Here is a 25,437-nt window from a genome sequence, read left to right as displayed (position 1 = left end):
GTTTGGCCCCTCAGAGCGTTTCGTCCAATTATCTACCCACCTTGGGAGTCGTTATCATTATCCGCGTTTCCGTGTCGGCCTCGTGTGGACGAACCGTCCATACGATAGAGAAATGTAGCGGATACAACTTGTTTCGTCTCCGTGTGGACGGGGTCTAGGGGTCTCTGTGTTTGCTTTGTGCTTGCTGGCTCTCTTTCTCTAGAGACTGAAGGTCCTGAAGTCTTTAAGATTTCTTCTTGTTTTCTCTGGTCTTTGACTTGCTGCTCTGAATTATTTATCCTCCTCATCCTTTCGTTCATATTTAATCTTGGCCTGTTTTTGTTGAGCTTTAGACGTGATTCCACCAAAGACTTGTTCCTCACTGACTTTACGAATAAGGCAAGAGGGGGCGATGTGCGCAAACAATGACATCTACCCAGTGCACTTTCCTAGTTCCCTCACTGGCTACCTATACCGACTAAATGTACTCCAACATAAACCCTCTTCAGTTCAACATGGCACTTTTTGGTCCATGATGAATTTACATTTTCCACTTACCATGCAAGTTTCAGTCCAATGCGATGACTTATTAACTGAATGACTTCCATTTTCTTCCTATATCAGCAAGTTTTTGCAATACTTGGAAGTGCATGTGATGGTTTACGCCATCCAGGCCACTCTACATTTTCCACTAAATGTCTGCTCTGAAAAACATAAGTTTGTGACTCATGCAGTATATGATAGATTAGCGCTAGTGTCCACTTGCAAAGGGGTTTCCACACCTACATGCTAATATGTTAAACTTTGCACCACGCTGGTGTTACATATGAATAGTTGTCACACAAAAGTGACTAAGGTTGATAAGATCCTGGATATAGTGAAGGTTTTAAAATCGTGGCATTTGTGTGAGTGTGGCTGGATTCAGTTTAAAAGGTATGTCTGTGCACAAACAGACACTGTGTGGTCAGACAACTGGTTTCGGATGTGGGTAAAGGGGGAGGATGGGGGGGAGAAAGAGCGAGAAAGGAGGTAAGGGGCAGTGAGTGAAAGTGGGAGGAGTGTGTCACTGTCTGGGTGTGAGACTGTCATCCCAATGAGGGGGAGTTGCTGTGGTGTTTTGATCGAAATCCAGCAGATGTGGGAGAGGAGAGAGGGGTGTGAGTGAAAGAGAGAAAGAGAGAGAGAGGGAAAGAGAGAGAGAGAGGAAAAGAGAGAGGGAAAGAGAGAGAGAGAGGGAGAGGTATTTCCACCCACCCAACAAGGATACACTCATAAACAGCAGACAGACTGGAGTGAGAGTCAGAAAGACACAGGATCTCAGAGCAGCAGCAGTTCAAACAGAGCAGCAGGAGAGAAACAGAGTTTCATTGAGAGAAGACGTTTTATTAAAGGCGGAGGAAAAATCATGAAGACAAACTCAAACACACACACACTAATAAACACAGCTCGTGCCACCCAGACAGAGAGGCAAGGACCAGCTAAAACTAAGATTTACAACCATTAGCCAGAGAGGGAAAGTCTAATAGGGACACATAAACTAAAGTATCTACCCCAAAGTCTCTTACACACACACACAAACATACTGGTGAAGAGTGTGTGCTACAACCAGCGTGAGGAGCAGGGCTGACCGACCCCAACAAGTGGAGCATCAGGGAAGAAGGAGAAGCAAGTTGATGGATGCCTTTTGCAGACTCAGCGGCCTGGACCCTCTGTGGGTGAGTTTGTGATGCATTCACTGACCCTGAGCTATTTCTTGTGTATTTCCAGACAATATAGAATCCTATCTAGTTTGATTTTTTTTTGTGCGTCAGGAAAGTTTTTACTGTCACAAAAATCAATGCTTGCTTGATATAAGCTAATATTTATGTGTAAAATACTCATGTAATGTTTGTGTTGATGCATAAAGAGCACCCATTGTTGCTAATGTGCATTATAATGCATATTATTTTTGATCTTTTGCTTATTAACTTCTGTTAACTTGTTTGATCCTCAGCATGGATGTGATTAAGGGATTAATGCAATTAGCATTGGCTTCATTAGAATGTCGTTTTTGTGTCTTTAGCTTGTACTAAAGGCTCATTGGCATTTATCTATTGGTAAACAGTAGAATGAAAAATAAAAGAATAGTGTGCAGAACAGGAACAGGTGAGATGGGTTCACCTAAAATGTTAGCTGGCAGCACTCAGCAGTACAGGAAAAAAATCTCCATAGCTTACAGTGACCTTCTCAGTTTGCAGTCATGTATACGTAGATATAAGAGGGCATTTGAAATCGGAGACAAAACAAGTCCGAATGGGAGAATTTACCCTTGATGGGTATCAGAGTTGCATTCACTCTGTTCTCAGTGGTACAGCACAATGAGATGCTGAGAGGTGGAGATACGCCAAACTGAGTGAGCTCATGTTGTTGGAAAAGCTTTTGAGTCTAGTATATGAGCAAACCTCCACATTCTGAATCCCAGCTCGAAAATAAATGGCCGCGATCCAGCTGGTGTGCCAAAACCTTTGAATGCACTTCTTACTTCCCTCTTAATCGCCCCCCCCACTCCCTCTCCCTCTGTGTTTCTGTTTCTCATTATGACTGTTTTTTTCAGAACCCTTAAAACAATGGATAACTAAACTGTTATGAAAGATGAAATGCAATGTTATGAGCCACATTGTATCCATCAGAGAGCAATGAGGATGTTTTAACAGATGTGTTTGTCTACCGTTGACTGCAAAGTACTTCCAGTTATTGACTAGAGTAATCAAACCTTCACATACTTTTGGAACAGAGTCATTGCTTAGTCATTGGTCACAGCCCGAGGGTACTGATGGGGATACAAGTGGCTTTAATACTGAACTAGCTAATCCATCTCAGCAGAAGAGTTTAGACCTATAAACACCAATACAAGCTTTTTAAGACATTTAAAAGGGGCCTATCTAAGAGATAGAAGTGCATTTAGCTTCTTTAATTTTAGATGAAGCAATCCTATAATTAAAAAAACAGAAGGTCTAGGTGAAACTGTCAAGAGAGTTGATCAATGCCTTCTCAAATTACAGGGTCCTTGGTTCATACACGTCACTTACTGACATTAGGTACATGATTATTTTTTGCTCACAAGCCATTGCATGGTTGAATTTATTTAACTCATTATGAGCCACCGAGTTGCTCTACCAAGTCTAGAAAATATAAAAAGGGGACATTCAGCAGATTTGCAGCATAGCAAAAGTCTCGACTGTTTTCACATCACTGTGTTTCTCCGGTGAAAAATAGCCAAACTGTTGGCCACAAGTTAACTGCAACTACTTCACCTAAGGGTGAGAAACAGGATGAGTATAGGCAACATACACAAGAAAGGGCCTGGAGAGCATTTGACAAGTTGCAGTCCTTACATAAAAGGGTTCTGTTTATCAGCCTGCCACAGACCGCAGGAGTCAGAAGGGTCTGCGAAAATAGCCTCCCACGGAGTGCCTCTAGAGATTTATCACTGGATTTTGATACATAGGTGCTCAAACAGACCACTAGTATATGAAATGCTGTGTTGTTTACAGAACCTTAAATGCATCATCTATAAAGATTAAGCCATGTGGGAATGTATGTGCATGGCAAAGATGTGTGGGCCACCTCTGATGTGAACAGGCAGTCAGACTGTGATTCAGACCCTTGTGGCTCCATAGGTGGGAATTAGTCGTGATTTATCGTAAACTTGAATTAATAACTGGTCATGCAGGGACACCACCCCCCTCGAGCAGCAGTACTGCGTTGCCCCACATGGTTCACCCGCAGGGCTGCATTAGATAACGACTCTGCAGCTGCCACCAATTGCGGCCTCCGTCCCTAATCCCAGTTGGGAGTCTACCAGCCGAGAAGCCTTAACCCACTTCCTGTGGTGACTCCGCAGGGCAGCCTTGTTAGCACAGCCAGACACCCTGCCCCTCATTAGGCCAGAGGGGTGATAAACAAGGGTAGCAAGACAACAACAAGCCACTTAGCTCCCTTTATATGTATTTCCTGTACAAGAGACAACCTATCCTGTTACATAATCTCAAACTCCTGGCAGAATTTGGTCAACACAGCTATGATGCCAGGACTTTTATTGTTTATCGGCTTCATTATTAGTATAATCGTTAACCTAGCTTTTTAATGAGTTGACATCTTACATTGCGTGGTGAGAAAAGAAAACCCAAACTGACTCAGCTTTCTGAGCAAAAGAAGGCCTCCTCCACCTCACACTCTTTCAGGATTGGGCGCAGACTGTGACTTGCTGTGGTTTCACTCTCCACTGCCTTGATGGATGAAACGTAGGATGCGCACCAAGTCTGAGTTCTCTGGTTTTGGCTCTCACATACTCTGTCTTGTCAGATGATGGATATAAACTCACAGTTTGACCTCTTAAGCATATTCCCTTGATGTCGAACTTCTGTCCTTTCTCTCTGTTGTAGGACTGGAACCGTACGTGGTACACAGCCAACCCGGACCTGACCCAGTGTTTCCAGAACACAGTATTGGTGTGGGTCCCCTGTATCTATCTGTGGTTGCTGGCCCCTTTCTACTGCCTTTATCTCTACTGCTATGACCACGGTCGCATCCGAACGTCCTGCCTATGCAGCTCCAAGATGGTGAGACTTCGCAAATAATTTGGCCAGATTTTTTTATTCGTTTCTCTCAACAAGATCCCCAGTATCAAAAATAAATGTTGGCAAAGGTCACTGTAAAGTTTCTCCATCCATCCGTGTTCAGGTGTTGGGTTTCCTGTTGGCATCCTTTGGCTTCGTTGAGTTCTTCTACATCCTGCTGGAGAGGAGCCAGGAGATCCAGCAGCACATGGTCTTCCTCCTCAGCCCCATCATACGCAGCCTGACTGTGGTAAATACCGTGTCTCTTATCTGATTTTACACTAACTGCTATACTTAATACTGCAAAGCGATTAATATTGAAATCAAATGTCATCTCCTCAAAGCATGTTGCCTTAATTGAATACAGTTAATGATCCCACAGTTGAATATTGAATTCTTGAAGAAAGTCTTGTTTTTCTAAAATGTCTTTGCAGGGAAAGAATCAGAAAACAGAGAAGAAGAATTTGTTTAAAAACTGTCACAGCAGAAGTGTAATTCAGCCAGTGATATGCTCACTTCCATCCAAACACATGTATTGTCACTAAACCTTACTGTTGAGTACACAGAATTCAAGGTAACACAAGGTGATTAATAGATGAAAATAAGTCCTATAGAAGAACTTATAAGCGTTGTAAAACTGTTCACGGGTCAGTAAAAAGTTAAAATAGCTTGTAACTTTAAAGCAATTAAAACATATTTTAATTAGCAAATGGAACTCATTAGTGGGTTATCCCTGATCAGGTTTGCCAAGGAATAATTTAATTATGCATTAGTTTAACAGACTCTCAGTGCATCCGAGGTTTGTTAATGGAAAAAGCTTATTGACTTATTATTTGTGGCTGAAATCACACATCTATTGTCCCTCCTGCGTTGCTCTGGGTTACAGAGGAGTTTGGGGAATATTTCCGCCTGTCTCACATGTCGATGTGCAGGCAAATGAAAGGATATAAAGCCTATGTATGTAAAGTTTGTTGGCAAGACACCCAGGTGCAAAGATGCATATCCAAGGTTAGATTTATAGTGTTGCAGGCATTGCAAATATTACATTGCCCTGTAAACTCCGCCAGTATTTGACCATCACTCATCAGGGCGCAGATACATAGTGACATCAGCTACTGCTTGAGGTGAAATCGGCATACATACGTACATGCAAAGTTTCAATAAATGAAAAATGTGATCGGTAGGTGCTGTGCAAATGAGAGACCATATGTCCTAAAGAAAACATTGTTATTATTTTCCAAAGTATACTATGATGTTTTCCCTCCATTTCTGTCATAGCAGTGGTAAACTGTGAGGATTTACTTTCTCATGAACTTCAGCAGGATGGCCAGTGTTAGTCTATTTAAGTTTATTGAATCAAAGGTTTTCTTGCTGCTTATTCAATCATGTTGTTGCATGCACATATTCAGTGGTGGCAGTGCATTGACTAATCATGTGCTTCAAATCAAGCTCATTTGAATCCCTGCCAAACTTTCTGTTCACCCATAAAAAAAACAAAAAACCACCGAACACAACAGAGGTGACGAAACACAATTGCAGCCTATGTTAAACCTAATTACATAGAAAGGTTCCGTCTTTATATAGGCTACAGGTGTGCTGTTGGACTGGAAGTTTTGACGCCAGCTTTTTTTTTTTTTTAGCGCCATTGTTCTGCCCAAGACTGTATTTACAGTATGGTCGGACGTGTTTAATTGCAATGCAGGAAAGGAAGAAAAGATAATGGACGAAACATTCATCCAACCTTACCCTGAAATAAGAAAACCTGAAGTTTTGAATAAACAAAGCCATGCCCAGAATCCATATTGCACATTGATTATCTTTTCTCAGGTCTGAAGAGAAACTACTCAAACTACTCAAATGTTTAGATCCAAATTAGTGCAAGACCTGCACAGAGCTATGCAGTCTAGATATCTTTAGACTGAGATCTTTATTCTTAATTTTCTTGCTTTTCATTTTTTTTTTTTTTTAACTTTTTGTCAGCATTACAAAAAGCTACTAGTCTGATTTCCATCTAACTTGGGTGTAGGGTGTAACATGGGCGAGGGAAGAACCAATCAAATGTTGGTGTGGATTCAAATCACAGGGCGTATACAGCCATGATTTCTTCCTTTAAGGAAATGCACTTGGCGGAGGTCTACGCTTTCCGAATGCCCTTACAGTTAAAAATGTTGTTTGACTCTTTTCATCCAAACATTTCAAATCTAAATGGCAATGCCTGTTTAATGCCCTCCCTACCTGGATCAGGGTAGCATGTAGGGTGGGCAACAGAACATTATTTATATAAAACAAGGGCTGGTATGCAATCAGAGAATTGTTTCAGTGGACAGTGTTGATGGAAACAACCCAAAATGTTTCTCAGAACATTGATCCCACTCATTTTCTGCAGATTTTAAATTATACTTGACTGATGAGTACGTAGCAGCAAACAGAAGAGGGGTGCAGCTGGCAACATGGGTGGCATGGCAAGTTTAAAATGCTGTTTACCCTCAGCAGGAGTGATGTAAGATGGTACAATGCCATACAAGGGTGCTGAGTCCAGAAAGGAAGGCATGGTGTAGTAACCCAGTGAGCCTCTAATACTGAAATTATCATGTACTCTTACTCCCAAAGCTTCCTCTCTCTCTGCAGCCTTATACAGGTCCTGCACAGTCTCCAAGTCAGACACCCTTGGTCATCTGTGGTCTTTTCAGACTTCTGAGTAAATAGCAGCACGTGTTTTGGTCAAAATACACTGAGACGTCTCTTGTATTCCCAGATATGAGATACATATTTCAAATGAAGGTCATTTATTTTGAGGATAAAATGTATCAGACAAACAAACATCCACTAAATCAGATGAAGAGCTTGTCACCAATCTTTAAATGGAGTTGCCAGACCTATCTTTATTAAAGGATATAATTTTCTTGATTGTAGCCATCCACCACCACCCGCTCCCCGGGTACAGGACTAGAACACTGTGCTCTTGTTTCTCCGACCAACTTGTTTTGTACCCTTAAACTCAACTTAATGTATAGGAACAGTTTGCAGCCCACGAACGAGTTGTGGTCACTATTGATGAAAAGCACACACATGACATTGACTATAATCAGCAATACCATGATGTAAATTCCAATTCCTTCCCAAAGCGCTGCACACTTCCTGTATAATTATAAGGTAGGGTTTTTGATTTGGGCTCGGTGATGGACTTAGTTCCACCCACTGACTTCTACAAACAGATGGGCTGATGGTTTGCAGCAGTATGGCAAGTCACAGCGGAAGGCTAGGAATAGGAGGGTCCTTGCCCTCAAATGCTGACCCAAGGTCAGCTTTACAATTCCCCACTAATGTTAAGGTTGGATGGGGCTGATGCAGCCTCAGCCACATCAGTATAGCTCTTTAAGTACCAGCAGTTGAGAACATCAAGTTCTTACCATGGGCTTTCTGCTGCTGACTGATACATCCCATGGGATCATGCAATCCCATGGGAGAGTTAGGTTGATCAACACTTGGGGGGACAATCAATGTACAATTGGAACATAAAGTGGTGTTATTTGGTTTAAATGCGGATCAGATTGACCATGTGCACTTTGAAAGGTATTCACCCCAAAACACTTTAATTTCTTGGACTTTCACATGACTTTGAGTTGGTACGTTGTCCCTGTGTGCCTTTTGGCTCCAACGTCCAGTCAGGTGGACTGGAGACTCTAAATTCCCCATAGGTATGTTTGTAAGTGCCTATCTTTCTGTACTCATCCTTCAATAGACTGTGTAGAGAAAATGAATGAACAAAAGAATGAAAAAATCAGTGAGTCAACACAGCAAGTAAATGAGAAGTCTTTATGTTGTTTGTTTGTTTCCACTTAAGCACATAAAGATGTTCAATCTCTTGGCTACCACACAGAAATCTGTACACATCTCACATGAAGTGTATAAGGTTGTTGTTGGGAAAACTTACAGAAATAACAGGCAGCTATAGTTTATAACAGTATTGTGGCTGATCCCAAAGTTACCAATGTTGTAGTCATTATGGAAACCTAAACCAGCTTTCCCAAAATTTGGTGATGAGCTGGCATGATAAAGTGACGTCTCACTTGGCAAACGTGCAGAGAGGAACCAATTGCTGGTTCACAGCAGACACATGACTCCTGAGGACAGGCAGACGGCCGTATCCAAGCACTGAATCAGGCCAACTTTTGAAAAAACATCACAGCATTGAGAACTTTTTTAAAGGAAAGTATATAATAACATAAAGCGGTGAGTGCTGGGCATGCGGCATACCATACATGTGTCATTTATAAGCGGTAGTCAGTCAGATCACAGCTGCGCCTGCGGCCAGGGAAATCCCAGAAACTCAAGTTCTTTTTCAAAACCACCATTGGCTGCATTAGATCAGACTCAATCTCATTACACCCTCTGCTGTGATGGAAACATTGGCACTGATACCCACAGTTAATACAGGAGGGAGAGGACTTTATTTCCTCCAACTGAATGAAGTAGTGCTGAATGGCAGTCTTAAAAAAATGTTTTCCCACAGATTAAGTAAAAAGAAATTCACCAAGACCACTTGGTTTGAAATTGAGACCTTATAGTAATAACACAATTAATCTCCCTGCCATGTAAATCCAAAAAGGCAACTCGTAGTTTCAAATGAACCATATTCTTGTCCATGTTGAGTTGCTTCAGGCTTTTCTAAAATGTGGCATCACAGATCTGAGCGCTTTCTGTCTTGGGGATTAAGTTGTTTCCTCTCGTTTGCTGTCAGATCCACTCATGTGAATTCAAACAATTACTCTTTCTGTCTCTGTCCCTCTCTAGATCTTGGCCTTATGCATCATCCAGTTGGAAAGAATAAGAGGCTGCCGTTCCTCTATATTCCTCTTCCTGTTCTGGGTCTTGGCTGTTATCTGTTCCCTGGTGCCTCTCAGGGCGAAGATCCAGCTGGCTATGGACGAGGTATGTGTTTGGTGTGGCCTATCAAATCATATGGAATAGTACCACTACATCTTTAATAGAAATACCGTCAATATCAATATTTCAAGCATCAAGAAAAAAGCCAAAGTTTAAAATGAAGGGCAATTCAATGTGTTTGTCAGGTTTGAACTCAGTGAACTTGCAGTGTCCAAACACCATGCAGGCATATCTAATCAGGTCTACTCCCACAAGTAGTCTAGACACAAGACTCCAGCAGCACAGCTTGAGATATAACCTGTGTCAGCAAAGAGTTTGTCTCATCCCCCAATTTCAACCAAGGTAACCCAAAGTTAACCAAGTGTTGGAGGATGACACTGCCAATTCTGGTCAAGCCTGTGTGTGTTTAAGTGTCTTTTCTTCCTGTGTCTCGTGTCAGACACTGCAATCATTGTTGTAGCCTATATGGGGTACGTTTCTATTTAAGCATTCGTGGGGCAGGCGCATTTGCATTTCTATAAAAAACACACAAACACACTCACATCCATATTTCTGTTTTATCGTCCCCAATGTGACATTCCCACACTGCTTGGGGGAGAGTAATGAAGGCTCTGGGATAAATGCTGGTGAGACATGGCAGCCCAGGGTCAGACCAGAGGAACGTCAGCGCTGTGTTTATGGGCCTACACTGCTGTAAACACAGCCAGATGGAAATCTATGCATCCACACATAATGCGAGTTCATTTACAATTTAGACACAGATGTTTTAATTTCATTCAAACACAAGACACCCATACATTCCTCCAACATAAATTGTATGGATTAACCAAATTCATAGGCACATGTGTTGTGTTAATCAACTTCTCTAAAGATTAAAATATCATCATTACCATCACATTTTGCCTGGTCATAGGAGGGAACGCTACTGAAATTCAAAAGTATGCTTCTAACAGAAGATATAATCAAAGTTAAGATGGAGTTAGTAAATCCACTTATTAACAAGAAGTTTATATGACTGAGATTTAGAAAGCAACTGCTAGCTAAATAAGCTAATTAGCCAAATTTAGCACAAGGACTTAAACATACGTTAAGAGTGAAAACAACAGTTCGTGTTTTTGCAGAGTGCTAGTTTAAGGATGTTGTTATCTTTGTAAAAAGCCAGGCTTGCTGTTTCCCCTATTTCCTGTCTCTGGGCTACTGTTTTTCATATTATATTTGACAACCCTTTCCTCAAATGCCCATTTAAAGTGTCTTTTGCCTTTGACGAAAAAATAGTTGATAATTGCTAATTGGATATGGAAACTCCTTTGCCAAGTGCTGAAGTATCCTACATTTAACCAACAAGACTAATCATCTGTTGCTGCTATTGGTGGCTTTCGTGATTTTCAAGTTAATCTCCAAACACCATAAAACATGGCCAAATCTAGCTGAACTTACCCTTGTTCAGCACTTAGATGGCAAGGGTGACTGGTTTGCAACTTTAACTTATTGTAGGCTGCTTGGTTTACTGGCGAATTAGAAGGCCTAATTAGCATCTCAATTTTGCCGACATTTTGCTTAAAATGTCCTTAATAATTCAATCGAACACAATTAGTATATCTTGTAAAATGTTTAACTACAGATGCTGAAATGTTTTTTTGTCTAGTAATCAAGCTAATTAAAAATATATATTATTTTCTTAGATAGATGTCACAAGAACAGAAGTGTGCTGCACAGTTCTCTATCTGCTGTGTTACGCATTGTAATGGCAAATTATTTTAAATATGAATGAAGAAAGTATGTTATTCACATTGCAGCTTAATTGGCTGTAGTTGACTGAGTTCATGTTTGTGGACCTTTGGCCATTCTTATTCACTTGACATACATTTTTACCCGCCCGCTCTCCGACCATCCTGACCCTGTCATTTGGCCCCGTCGTATCACCTTTCTCAATAAAGCTCCACACTTTTCTTCTGAAAAAGTAATTTTACTGTTTACCATGGCTCTGACTTTAATGCTTAGCCACTCTGCTGCGCAACAGACAGGCTCTGGCAATGCCCTTCACCCAGTAAAAAATGCCTCTGCCAAACCCCACAGTTTCTGTATGTCAAGAATAACATGTAAGTCCTACATTTCACAAAAGTCTCTTGAGTGGTTAATATTGCAGCTGTTCCCTTGACTGAATGTAAGGGTGCTGGTTTGTGAAACCACAATCTCCCTATTTACAGATACGGGCTCTTAGCGTGACTGAAGGGCAGCTGTAACTAGCGCTTCATTTATATAAAGTGCACCATTAAAGACTTTAGGTTTCAGTCTTGATTTAGCTTAAAGGTCAAAAATACTCTTTATTGTGTCTGTGTTTTTGGTGTATAAACCATATCCTCTGCTATACTATGTGTAAGCATGGGAAGTCATGTAATGAATTTTTGTGTTGTTGTGAAACTGCATACAAACCACAGCGGAGATAAATGACGCTGTAATCCACAGGATGTTGTTTGATTTGTTAGTTTAGGTTGAAAGGCATACATTTGGATGCTGTTGAAGTCCCTATATCTTGATTTAATATAAATGTTATTTTTCTGTGGCATGAGCACAGCCACAAAGCCAATTCATTTTGTGTCCCTAGAATAAACATAGAAAAACTTTCTTACAACTTGAGACCATAAACTCAAGGAACTCTGCCTGAAGCACTTTCAGCCCTACAGCAGCCTCTTTAATCTGTGCTTTCCTATTCCACAGGGCATTGCATCTGATATCGTACGATACCTCGCCTTTTTCTCCTATTTCACAATCCAACTGGCCCAGCTCTTCCTGTGCTGTTTTGCTGACCAGCCTCCAGAGGGAAAAAACACATTTCAAAAGGTAAGCAGAGGAGAATGTATCCCACTTTCTTCATAAAAACTCCACTCCAATCCAACATCCGGGGGAAGGCCTGAACAGCTATCTTGTGGTTTTCAACTTTTGTTGTCAAGACATTTTTACCTTTTGGAGGAAACGATGCGATTACCCTCCCTCCTTCCTTCCACTCTCACTTCACCGCTTTGGCTTGTTATGAGGGGTGTGTGTGTGTGTGTGTGTGTGTGTGTGTGTGTGTGTGTGTGTGTGTGTGTGTGTGTGTGTGTGTGTGTGTGTGTATCCACGTGTTGGACAGTTTTAGCATGATGACAGATTTCCGCTATGCCTACGCTAGACCTTAGGACGTCATTTTCACCCTGTGCTAACACTGAAATCTATTTATTCTGTTTTGTGGGAGTTCATGGCCTCTGCTCCCCCCACAATGGACCACCTTACTGTCCAGGGCTGTTTGCACACATTAGCCTTCTTTAACACACTCCTCACAAGTGCAGCATTGAACCATCAACTGACTGTGTGTACGTCTTTAAAGCCTTAAAGTGGTGGCAGATTTATTACGAAAACAACAGTCTGGTCTTTAATCTGTTGCAGAATCCCTGTCCCGTGCAAGATGCCTCTTTCCTCTCAAAGATTCTCTTCTGGTGGTTCACTGGGTAAGATGGTTCTTCAGAACCCACTAATTTTTTGGCTTCGGCTGACTCACTATAGTGACAGTTTGCTCTTGTTTACAATAATATGTGTGTTTTGTTGACGATCACGTGCATGAATCATCCTCTTCAGGCTTGTTGTGAAAGGATATCGCACCCCGCTGGCAGGAGAGGACCTGTGGACGCTGAGGGAGGAAGACACATCGCGCAAGATCATCTCTGAGCTGGAAGAGAACTGGACGGATGAATGTGCCGAACTTCAAAAGTGAGAACGCCTGTTGATACAGTTCAGGCTGATTAAAGGGTACCCTGGTAATTTGGTATTGTAAAAAGTAAATCACCGTTGGCTCCGGGTATTTTTATACTAGTCCGTCAAATTTGTTTGGCTTCATGCACCACCTAGCAACCTTCATTACAATGAACAGGGCTCTGTCTGCAACGCTTTATGCTGTTCTTTTTGAGCTTCATGGCTCACAATGACAAAGCTAACACGCTTAGTTTAACGAATAAGCATGCTAACATTTCCTAATTAGCAAAAAACACGAAAGTAAAGAAGAGACATGTTTTACAGAAATGTTGGTCATAAAACTAAAACAGCTGGAACTCTCTCGTGAATTTGGAAGAATTCCATCCATTTATTGTAATGCAGGCTTTAAAACCAGGAAAATAAATGTATGCTACATTACAATATCCAAAATCTAAGACCATATCTAGTTTCAAATCACGAAATCCATATATTATCTTTCTCAGCCCGACTTGTCCTACTGTGTTCTTTCTGTTTCCTCAGGCTCATATGGTTATTTTGCCCCACGCATGTGATCCAACATAACGTGTCTCTCAGTTGTCTCTCTATTGTTACAGCTTAACAGCCAAAGAATCCATTTCATTTTATTGCAATGTGGTCAACAGTCAGCATGGTGCTGGCTGAATTAATGACCCGAGCAAAGCATGCCTTGTCATGATTGCGGTAAATTGACATTCGGGACAACTCATCAACAGAGGCATTTTGGGCCAGAAATAGGTCCAAAGGAGTCCCTTGAGGACATGCAGCAGCATAATGTCAGGGCAAGAGCCATGTGTCAAAGCTTGTTAACATGATCCTGTGCTTTGAAGATCCCTTGTTAAGTACAATAATCAGTCAGTGAATAATGCTTTTTACTGCTGGTGAATTCTTGAGTCCGTTGGTGATGGTATGATTAACAACAGGGTTTTTTTACAGTCTGTTTTACAGTAAAAGCTTGAAAGGCGCCAGCATAATTTCGGGCATCTCTGAAACAGATGTGTTGTCTGTAACGGGCTTTCTCTCTCTCTGGCAGGCAGGAGAAGGCTTTAGCGTTGGGTGTGGCGCTGGGGAGCAGACTGCCGGACCAGGCGCAGCTCCTCCGGAAGCTGCAGAAGGAGCAGAGCTCTGGTTTCTTCCTGCTCAGGACGCTGGCACGCAATTTCGGCCCATACTTTCTGACCGGCACACTGTGCATCATATTCCACGATGTGTTCATGTTCGCCATCCCCCAGGTGCTCAGGTAAGAGTGACCCAATATCTTAATTTTGCTCTCATCATCAGCGAATCTTGCAAATAAAAGCTGCCAATTTTAGGAGTTATTAGGTACATTAATCCGGTAGGCTACCCCACAGCTCAAGGGTATTTGGTTTGTGGTGCACACAGCACCCAAAACAACAAGATTTTATAAAATCCCAAATGTTTATAGTCTGTTTCTTCCGCCTGAAAATATAAATCAGGCAGTTGTGTTTTGATAACAAGTAGTTCTTAAAGAAACTGCTCATAAAACGGTTTGAGTTCAAAGTAACCATGTCGTTTTTTTTAAATAGATGTTGTTATTGAGTTTTTCAATTATATATTTAGTAGTGAGTCCCACAGACCAAATGGCATTGTGTGGACTGTATTAAGGGATGTTGCAGCCATATTTCTAAACCTCCGTTCAAGCTCAAATTACCTGAATGGACTGCAGCCCAGGAGTAAAAATAGGTTTTTATTGTGTTTTGGGGGGTAGAATCATCCAATTTAATTAAGCAATTTAAGTGAAAGAGATCATATTTTCCTGCCATTATTTCAAGAAACATGGGTTTGGCAGATTGTAGGAAAATACCACATTTTAAATAGACAGATAGTGTAACAGTGTAAAAACTCTAAAGCACCTAAGATATCACCTTCATCGTCTTATTTTTCAATAATTTGAGACTCAGACAACCACACGACAACAGAAGCTGGCTGCAATGAAAAAGAAGGTCATGGCTAACCAAATCCCACTAGCCAGACTGGAATGTTGTTGTTGATGCACAGCACAGCACAGCACAGCAGCAGTGGAAGTGTTAATTACGGTCATGGAGCTGTGAGCAGGAAAAGTAGTCGGGACAACAGTCCTCTGTGTTCCAGCAAGGACGGCAGGCCGAGAGGAAGAGGAGGCTCTAAATGGCAGAAATGCTGTCGGACCACAATAAGTGAGCCACTGGCCAAGTGTGAGGGCAGCTGGCCGCAGGCTGACCACTGTTGTGCAACCCAAGCTACTTTCTGTGGAACCGTCGGCCAGCAGCCACTGGTTTAAGGCAGACAATGAAAGTAATATAACACCACATTGAATGAAAAAACGCAGTTAAAAAAATCATGTTGACAGGGCTGTCTGCTTTGATTGGTTTCATTCACTACTTTCCAGGGGAAATCGTACATAGGAAAAGGGTTATGGTAGCACTACATCAAATCTGAAAGTGTGTAATCATCCTCATAATTTCTTCCTCCACAGTCTTCTTCTGGATTTCATGAGAGACGAAGATGCTCCACTGTGGAAAGGCTACTTCTACGCCACTCTAATGTTCCTGCTGTCCTGTCTCCAGTCCCTCTTCAGCCATCAGTACATGTACACTTGCTTCACAGTGGGAATGAGGGTGAAGACCGCTGTCATGGGATTGGTTTACAGGAAGGTGGGTTTATCTGCGGACAAGTAGCCGCTGACCTCTTAGCGCCACATAAATTACACCTTAAATATCAACGACAAAAGCAGTCTCTAAGATCAATGATAGTCTGAGGTCTTTTCGAGGGCGTGAATATATAGTGGACAACTGAAGGTTAAAATGTCTTTGTCTCTGTTGTTGACAATCCAGTCTTTGGTGATAAACAGCGCTGCCAGGAGGACTTGCACCGTGGGCGAGATTGTGAATCTGGTTTCGGCTGACACTCAGAAGCTCATGGACTTTGTGGTTTACTTCAACGCTGTCTGGCTGGCTCCTATTGAGATTGCTCTTTGTCTTTTCTTCCTTTGGCAGGTATGTCAAAATGTTTCACAATGACTCATTCGTACTGTATTTTAACTTAAAAAGGGGCTTTGACATCTTTATATTCTTTGTTTTTTTTCAGCATCTCGGCCCATCGGCTCTCGCAGGAATCGCCACTGTCATTCTCATTTTTCCACTCAACGGGTTCATAGCGAAGAAAAGAAGCAAGCTCCAGGTAAAAGCAGTTGTAGGAGTATTTTACACTTCCCCCACAGTAGCCCCCACATCTGGCATGTTGGGTCAGGGATGCCACAGCTGGTTTAGATAGTGGCTGAAGAGCCGCGTGGGAGTTTGGCCTGGATGGTACATTCTCTCTTGTCCTTTTGATGTCTGACCCATATAAAGTGCTTGAAAAACAATGAAAGGAAAGGGTGGGCAGTTGGAAAACATATTTTTTAATTTCTTTGGAAAAACAACAGAGGGTTCTGTCCATTTTATGCCAATTTAATCGAACTGAGTCTTGAATGCAGTGACCGCATTCCTGACCCTTTGTTGTTTCCTTGTCGTAAAAATCACAAAAAAGTTACAAGCAATAAATTCCTACTGAATTAAACCAGTTTTAAGATGTTCAGGAATACTACTACAGCTGTAACGAGCGCAGACAAACCCATGTTCACAAATGCATGTATTTGCTTTGGTCTGGTAATTGTCTTTCTACTGTGCTGCAGTTTCAGCTTTGGGTTGTATATTTTAATAAAAAACCTTTGTGTCTGGTCCACAGGAGATCCAGATGAAGTGCATGGACGGCCGCATCAGACTGATGAATGAGATCCTGAATGGAATAAAGATCCTGAAGTTCTACGCCTGGGAGAAGGCCTTCCTGGAGAAGGTTTTGGGCCACAGAGAAAAAGAGCTCCAAGCCCTGAAGAAATCTCAGATCCTTTATTCCATCTCCATTGCATCCTTTAACTCCTCTTCTTTTCTGGTAAGAGCACAATTCCAAGGAGCTACCAATAAAACATCTAAAAACAGATCTCAAACTGATATTGTTAAGAGCTTCAAAGGATTTAAAAAAAATCATTAGTTGATCAACAGACCAACTATTTTGATTATCGAATAATTGTCAAACTTGCTAAAATGCTATTTCCCGCCTCTCAATTAAGGTGATTTCTGGCTTTTCCAGATTTTATATCATTTTAAAATATATATCTTTGGGTTTAAAACTGTTAAAACAAGATATATAAAGACATACCTCTAGACTCACAATTGTTTTGCATTCAAGGGACCAAACAATTAATCCGTTATGGAACCAATTAATAAAACCGTATTGGACAACTTTATGAGTAGATTTAATGCATGTGACCCGTATCACAAATTAAAACCCTCATCAAGATCTGCATTTATATTAGGAATGTCTCTAGAGATAAAACAAGTTGTGTAAAAGTTTACATTTACCATCTTTTTCTCCCGAAAGATTGCCTTTTCCATGTTCGGAGTGTATGTGACGCTCGATGACAGGAATGTGCTGGATGCACAGAAAGTTTTTGTCTCAATGGCGCTGATCAACATCCTGAAGACCCCGCTCAGCCAGCTTCCATTCGCTATAAGCACGACGATGCAGGTAGGCGACGTTTCATTTTATAACTGTTGATTGCGCTCAGATGTTTCTCTCCATCTATGGTGCCTGATGAGGTATATGTTATGGGTTTGATATGATGGAGTTAAAAAACCACTGACTCTGTTTCAGGCTATGGTTTCACTGAGGCGTCTGGGGAAGTACCTGTGCTCTGAGGAACTGAAGGTGGAAAACGTCTCAAAAGCTCCATCAACCTCTGGTAAGAACACCACCGATGTATAAACCTTAACACTCAATGAATAAACTACTCTTCTGCACTGTTTAATTTCACCAATTTGTTCCCCACAACTGCCTTAATTTCTACACTGTCATAATCAATATAATTCAACCACTGGATTTAGTTGTTTATATCTTTGGAGTACCACAGCCTTGTATGGATCATATTCGCTGTCACTTCCTGGGTCCCTGGCTGACTGTCAGACAGGGTAATTATAGGATGTTCCCATTTAGCGGTTGAACGTAAATCAGACATATGATTCATAGAGGAATAAAAAAGAAAAATAGCAATAGGCAATCCTCTGTCTGTAACCTGTCAACACTTCCTAAAACAGCTCTTGAAAAAGCAACAGCTCTGTAATTTGAATGATTAAGCAAATTCACTTGTAATTATGCCCAGGCTGTAATCTGACGAGTAACTTCAAAGTGGAATTTTGTTTTGAAAGTTTGTTTGTGGCTCAGGTTGAAAGGACCTATCCTGTCTTCAGTGTTTATTGCAGGGTTTGCTGTTTTTGTTCAACCCTTCTTTTTTGTTTAGATGGTGAAGACGTGGTGATAGAAAACGGCACCTTTAGTTGGTCTGCAGAGGGCCCTCCATGTCTTAAAAGGTATGAATTACACATAAAAGAATAGTTAACTTACAAGAAAAACAAAGATAGACTTACAGGACACTTCCTTTCTTTGTTCACAGGATCAGTATCCATGTGCCACGAGGTTCCCTCGTTGCTGTGGTTGGACATGTGGGCAGTGGAAAGTCCTCCTTGTTGTCTGCCATGCTTGGTGAAACAGAGAAAAGGAGCGGTCATGTCAGTGTTAAGGTGCTGAGCTTCTTTTCCAAGAGCAAGTTCTATTCTTAGTTGTGGGCTTCATCATTTAATAAATACTGACAGTCTCTGTTTGGATATCTGTCTTCACAGGGCTCCCTGGCGTATGTGCCCCAACAGGCCTGGATCCAGAATGCCACAGTCCAAGACAACATCATATTTGGCCGTGAAAAAATGAAGACGTGGTACCACCGAGTGCTGGAGGCCTGCGCACTGCTGCCAGATCTAGAAATCCTACCTGCTGGAGATGCTACAGAAATTGGGGAAAAGGTACAAAAAGGGATAAATGTAAATTGTATGATTTTCTTTCTTGTCTCTCAATCCTCTGAGTATATTATTATATATATATATATATATATATTGAAACTTTTGAATGATTCTGTCTACGCAGGGATTGAACCTCTCCGGTGGGCAGAAGCAGAGAGTGAGCCTGGCTCGGGCCGTCTACAGAAAGTCCGATGTATATCTAATGGATGATCCTCTGTCTGCTGTTGATGCACATGTCGGTCAACACATCTTTGACAAAGTCGTTGGACCAAAGGGAGTCCTTAGGGACAAGGTAATTTATGTAATAAAAACCAAATGCAACTCAGCTGCAAAGAGCCAAAACATAGTTTTACAACCCTTAATCCACTTACAAGCATGCGGCATGCGCTATTATTATCATAATATGGAAACCACCACTTTGCTGGCACTTTTCTTTTTGAAGAAAGCCTTAATTTGGTATTGGGTTGAGCTAACATGATATTTTTTGCTGGCTATACAGACCCGCATTCTAGTGACCCATGGGATGAGCTTCCTGCCGCAGGCTGACCTCATCCTTGTTCTGGTAGATGGAGAAATCACAGAGAGCGGCTCCTACCAGGAGCTCCTCAGCCGCCATGGCGCCTTCGCCGACTTCATTCACACATTCGCCAACACGGAGCGAAAAGAGAGCGCCATACAGAGAGGTGAGAACAATTATGTTAAACTAGAATGGCGCCAAATCCAGTGGTGCATTCACATGCTGCTTGGGTGATCCCACAGGAGTTGGTAACAAATGTTTTGTACTTGTGCACTCCAAGATATAAACCATTCTTGTTTGCCCCATGTTAAACCATCCCATTTTAATAACATAAGCCCATATAATTATTCCGTTATCTTGCTGACAGACAAATATGAGATCATTGGCTAATGTTCAGCAAACATCATTCAAAAATGAATAATCACAATAAAAACCTAAAAACAAAAATCCCTTTTTCACAGCTGGTTCCAGGAGGTCCAATGCTCGTCTCAGCATGGTCGACTCTATGCCATTCTCCAGAGATCTGTCACAGGAGCAACTTATTGGGTACGTTAACAATTGGAAATCATATAAAAGTGTTTGGCTTTGCGAGCTACTTGTTTACAAAACTGACCTCTGGGTTTTTGTGTCCTCCAGGGGTGACACCACGAATACAAACCTGCAGAACATGGAGCCTGTGTCTGAAACAGACGAAGAACAAGTACCAGAGGACTTGGGCAAGCTCACTAAAGCTGATAAGGCCAACACTGGAAGGGTAAGTCTGAACTTTGCTTTTGACTTCAACACTTATGGTATGAAATTGGACTTTATTGCCCAAAAATACATTACTAAATCATTCCTTGAAATTGACTGGTTCATGTTGTGTTGTTCTATAACAGGTGAGGTTGGCGATGTACAAGAAGTACTTCAAGACCATCGGCTTGGTCAGCATCATCCCCATCGTCTTCCTGTATGCTTTTCAGCAAGGCGCCTCACTGGCCTACAACTACTGGCTGAGCATGTGGGCTGATGACCCGATTGTTAACGGCACCCAGACGGATACGGACCTCAAGCTGACCGTGTTTGGTGCGCTGGGTTTTGTGCAAGGTCAGTTGAATTAATCCTCCTTGGCAAACTGTCTGTGAACAGTTGACATTTGTTTGTTAATCCTCAAATGATTTGATAAAACATCTTTCCCCTTTTTTCAGGTATTGCGATCTTTGGGACAACTGTCGCTATCTCCATCTGTGGTATCATCGCCTCCCGCCACTTGCATATGGACCTGCTGATCAACGTGCTGCACTCTCCAATGTCTTTCTTCGAGTGCACGCCCAGTGGCAACCTACTCAACCGCTTTTCCAAAGAGATCGACGCCATCGACTGCATGGTTCCAGAAGGCTTGAAGATGATGCTGAGCTACGTTTTTAAACTCATGGAAGTCTGCATCATTGTGATGATGGCGACACCCTTTGCGGCCGTGATCATCCTGCCCCTCGCTTTCCTTTACGCCTTTGTCCAGGTACGTTCCCCCCCAACTTTTAAACACCAAAGACTTTATTCTTTATTATTTCTTTGAGAGTATTATGTTTAGGCGGGTCAGCAAGAGCTGGTTTCTATTACAATGTGTTATTGGAAATCTCCGGCTCCCAAACCGACCCTGCTGATCTTGCCATACACTTGTGTTTTGTTCCCTACGTGCTGACAAAGACGTTGCACACATTCACTAGGAATTATGGGAAATCCCTCAGCGCTCTCTTTTGGTTTCATTCGTTAAAGCTGGTGTTTTACTTTTCCACTGTGGGTTACAGAGCTTCTACGTCGCCACATCCTGTCAGCTGCGGAGGCTGGAGGCTGTGAGCCGCTCGCCCATCTACACGCACTTCAACGAGACGGTGCAGGGCGCCAGCGTCATCCGGGCCTTCGGCGAGCAGTCCAGGTTCATTCAGCAGGCTAATGAGAGGGTGGACTTCAATCAGACCTCCTACTTCCCCCGATTTGTGGCCACTCGGTGAGTTGTTATATGATCATTATCATGTGCTTTCAATCCATTTATACATCCATTCGCTCAGTTCACAGTTCATAAGGGATGGTGATGACTCATAGCACCAAGAGTTGTGGCGATTCCTTTTTGTTAAATGGCTAAAAATGACTCCTGGCTTCAGAAATGAGGACACTTTTTGGTACTTGCCTCCTAAAAGCTAAATCAATATAACATCCACAGGTGGCTGGCAGTCAATCTGGAGTTTGTTGGTAATGGTGTGGTCTTAGCTGCCGCCATTCTCTCTGTGATGGGAAAAGGCACCCTGAGCCCAGGAATAGTCGGTTTGGCTGTGTCACACTCCCTCCAGGTAAGAAGTCCTGCCAACAGACATGCTCACACACATTCTCACACAACACTTCTGGAGGTGTCCCAATACCCGATCTATTAAAGGGAGACTTTAGAGTTTTTGAGGTGTCTATTGTTGCTATTATAAAGACTATCATCAAGTACAATCCTAGTTCAGACAATCCAAACTATCCTATTAACATCAAAACAGACACTGCACGATATTGTGGGACTGTTCTGTAGTTGCATGCTAAATGTGGCAATTTGAAGGCTAAAATGGGAAAAGTTGAAATGCTCAACCAGCAAATGCATGCACATCTCAGACAAGAACATAATTAAAGTAAAACCTTGTTGCATTGGATATTTCAGGTGACTGGAATCTTGAGTTGGATAGTGAGATCCTGGACTGATGTGGAAAACAACATTGTGTCTGTGGAGAGGGTCAATGAGTATGCGGAGACTGCTAAAGAGGTCAGTGTTCCTACTGCACACATAAAAAATCACTGCTGAGGACACTGAATCCAATAACTTACAACAGGAGGTCTTTTGTTCTTTACTCACCCTCTCTTATTCTCTCTTTCAGGCAAGTTGGAGTATCGAAGGCAGCTCCTTGCCCCTGGCTTGGCCTCAGAGAGGTGCTATTGAGTTCCAGGACTACGGGCTGCAGTACCGTAAAGGCCTTGAGTTGGCTCTGAAGGGCATTACCATGCAAGTTCACGAAAGAGAGAGGGTGAGCCATTTCGTATGATCAAAACAGTTTGCAATTATTACCGGGCTTGATTTCTGGAAGACAAGTTGCTTAAATCATATAAATACATCCAACAAAAATACTGACTTTAAATGTCCTTTTTCAGATTGGAATTGTGGGTCGGACAGGAGCAGGGAAGTCCTCACTTGCCTTGGGAATCTTCCGGATCTTGGAGGCAGCGAAAGGAAAAATCTTTGTAGATGGAGTGAACATTGCTGACATCGGACTGCATGACCTCAGATCCCGCATTACTATCATTCCTCAGGTGGGACAGCAGTAATAACAGAAACTAAGCCCTGGCATTCATCACATAAACTGTTTGCATAAGCTGCAAAACGTAGCCAATGCAGAATAAGACAATGTAATAATCCTGCTACTAGTCAGGTGATGAATAACATCTGTTTTCCTTTCTTTCAGGACCCTGTGCTGTTCTCAGGCTCGCTCCGGATGAACCTCGACCCCTTTGATAGCTACACAGATGAGGAGGTGTGGAGGTCGCTGGAGCTCGCCCACCTCAAAAACTTTATCTCAAATCTGCCAGACAAACTCAACCATGAATGCTCAGAGGGAGGAGAAAACCTCAGGTATACAGATATGACTTAAAGCAATGCAGATAAACAACTATGCATTGTCTGTCCCCAGGCTGCATTGTATCTAATGTGTGATTTATCCCTCTTCTTTGTCTCTGCAGTCTGGGTCAGCGCCAGCTCGTGTGCCTGGCCAGGGCCCTGCTGAGGAAAACAAAGATCCTGGTTTTGGACGAGGCGACAGCTGCTGTCGACCTGGAGATGGACATGCTCATCCAGTCCACAATCCGCACACAGTTTGACGACTGCACTGTACTCACCGTTGCTCACCGCCTCAACACTATCATGGACTACACAAGGTACAATACAATAGACTTAGAGGTATACGATGCGATACGATATTTTGGGGCTTTTAGTTCCCTGAAAGAAAGAAAAAATAATTATAATTTGGATTATATATATATATTGTTTATCAATGAAAATACCAAATATTTGCTTTTCAAATGTAAGGATTTGCTCTTATTATCTCTTATGTATCACTGTAACCTAACTTCATTTGTACCTTTTTTACTGTTGACCAGATAAAATATGCAATCGAAAGCATTATTTTGGATTCTGGGGACCTGTTATCTACATTTGTAATTCTTTGGGAAAATGTTTAAAGAAAACATTTTTTAAATCAGAATAAGGGAACGTGTTTTTTGTAAAAATGTGGTCTTATTAAAGACAGCATTATTTTGAAAAGCAAATTAACTTGTACTTGCAACAATACAATCCACTAACTACATAACTAAATATTAATCCCATGCCCAGTCATAGGCCTTGATAGTGCAACTTTGACAGCCCTATTCTATATTTATATGTCATAGTGGTTGTTTTACAAAAAATGCTGGATTTATAACCTGTCTTTTCGCCTATTTTATCATTTCACAGAGTGATCGTCATGGACAGAGGCCTCATTTCTGAGATGGACACTCCAACAAACCTCATTGCACAGCGGGGACAGTTCTACGGGATGTGCCGGGAGGCCGGGCTGGTCTAAGTCTTCAACGGGCGCTTCGTTCCATGCAGCTGGTGTACAGATGTGGCACCTTATTTGCTAACGTTAAATTGGGCTATTTCAAGCTTTGTGGCAGCTCAAAAACGCCTCTCCATGAGGGGATTTTCAATTAATCTCAAGAACAGATGCTGGCGCTGGTTTTTGACAGACACTACAGACATTATTATCCTCAGATGATGAACATTCAGAAGAAAGCTACAGTGGATTGTAGAGTCTCCAAGCTATTAATATTGTATATATAGTAGTAGAGTCCGTGTTTTACATGAAAGGATTCAGCCCAGAGCTACAAGCTACCACAAATCATAAATAATTTTTCTCTGTTGGAATGGGAGCTGTATTATTTTTGTAGATTTTTGTAAGTGTTATAAAGCACATGACATATTTTTATGATGTTGTCTCAGGCTCAAACGTTGATGTTTACTCACACTTTTCTTAGCCTTGTATACCAAGAAGGAGGCAAGTTTGTAATTGTAAACTGATATTTTATCTTGTGCCCCGGAGACTGGAACGGGAAACACTTTGACAAAGCAACTTTCAAAAGGTTCATCCTGGCAAAACCCAGGGGAAGTGAGGTTTCACTGCCTTCCAAATCTCTGCTGGAAACGGCCAATTTGGAGCTTTTATACATCAGGGTAAAAAAAACGGAAAAACATTGAAGTGAGCCAACACATTAGCAATCGTCCAACTATGGTGTGGCTGTTGTTTATTTCTGTCAAAGTAAACACATAAAGAAAGTCAATAGAGACCTTGCTGGTCAGACTTAACCTGACGCCGGTAGTGGAAACCACCATGAATGAAGAGAATTTCTCTTCAAAACAATAGTGATAAATCTCTGTGTGATTGTCTCTCTGCCCTCACCACACATCTCAGGCCGTGTGCAGAGAATATAAAAAAATATTGGTTTATGGTGCTGACATGACAGTGTAAATAGTCCGTTGACCTTTACTCTTGATTCCAAGAAAGAACCCAATGAACTTTTCAAAGAAGAGGCATTTACTGTTTTTGTCTAACTGGTTTTGACAATAACAGAAAGCCTATAGTTTATTTATGTCATTTGACAAAATGTATTAAGTGTCCTTAAGGTTTCAAGGATTGTATTATATTTATACTTTTTATAATAAGCTTGTTATTTTTTCACGTTTACTATTAATGTACTGTCTTGTACC

At 41.8% G+C, this 25,437-nt stretch overlaps 1 protein-coding gene across 1 annotated transcript; it reads left to right on the top strand.

Annotated features, from left to right (window-relative positions):
• The first annotated feature begins 1,303 nt into the window (after positions 1–1,303).
• abcc6a (ATP-binding cassette, sub-family C (CFTR/MRP), member 6a) lies at positions 1,304–25,437 on the top strand. The gene is made up of 31 exons (XM_010766273.1): positions 1,304–1,694; positions 4,404–4,580; positions 4,702–4,827; positions 9,372–9,509; positions 12,183–12,305; positions 12,888–12,949; positions 13,077–13,208; positions 14,260–14,466; positions 15,703–15,880; positions 16,061–16,222; positions 16,314–16,406; positions 16,953–17,156; positions 17,646–17,792; positions 17,919–18,006; positions 18,562–18,631; positions 18,715–18,841; positions 18,941–19,117; positions 19,239–19,406; positions 19,614–19,797; positions 20,093–20,177; positions 20,268–20,385; positions 20,510–20,717; positions 20,819–21,129; positions 21,419–21,618; positions 21,832–21,958; positions 22,306–22,407; positions 22,520–22,666; positions 22,791–22,949; positions 23,102–23,268; positions 23,376–23,570; positions 24,145–25,437. The coding sequence occupies exons 1-31, from the start codon at positions 1,653–1,655 to the stop codon at positions 24,251–24,253; spliced, it is 4,533 nt and encodes a 1,510-aa protein (XP_010764575.1). The 5' UTR covers positions 1,304–1,652; the 3' UTR covers positions 24,254–25,437.

This window comes from Notothenia coriiceps, unplaced genomic scaffold, assembly GCF_000735185.1.
Source record: "Notothenia coriiceps isolate Sejong01 unplaced genomic scaffold, NC01 NC01_scaffold00003273, whole genome shotgun sequence".
In the NCBI taxonomy this organism is placed as follows: domain Eukaryota; kingdom Metazoa; phylum Chordata; class Actinopteri; order Perciformes; family Nototheniidae; genus Notothenia; species Notothenia coriiceps.
Note: the sequence above shows the minus strand (reverse complement) of the source record. Positions and strands in the feature narration are given on the sequence as shown.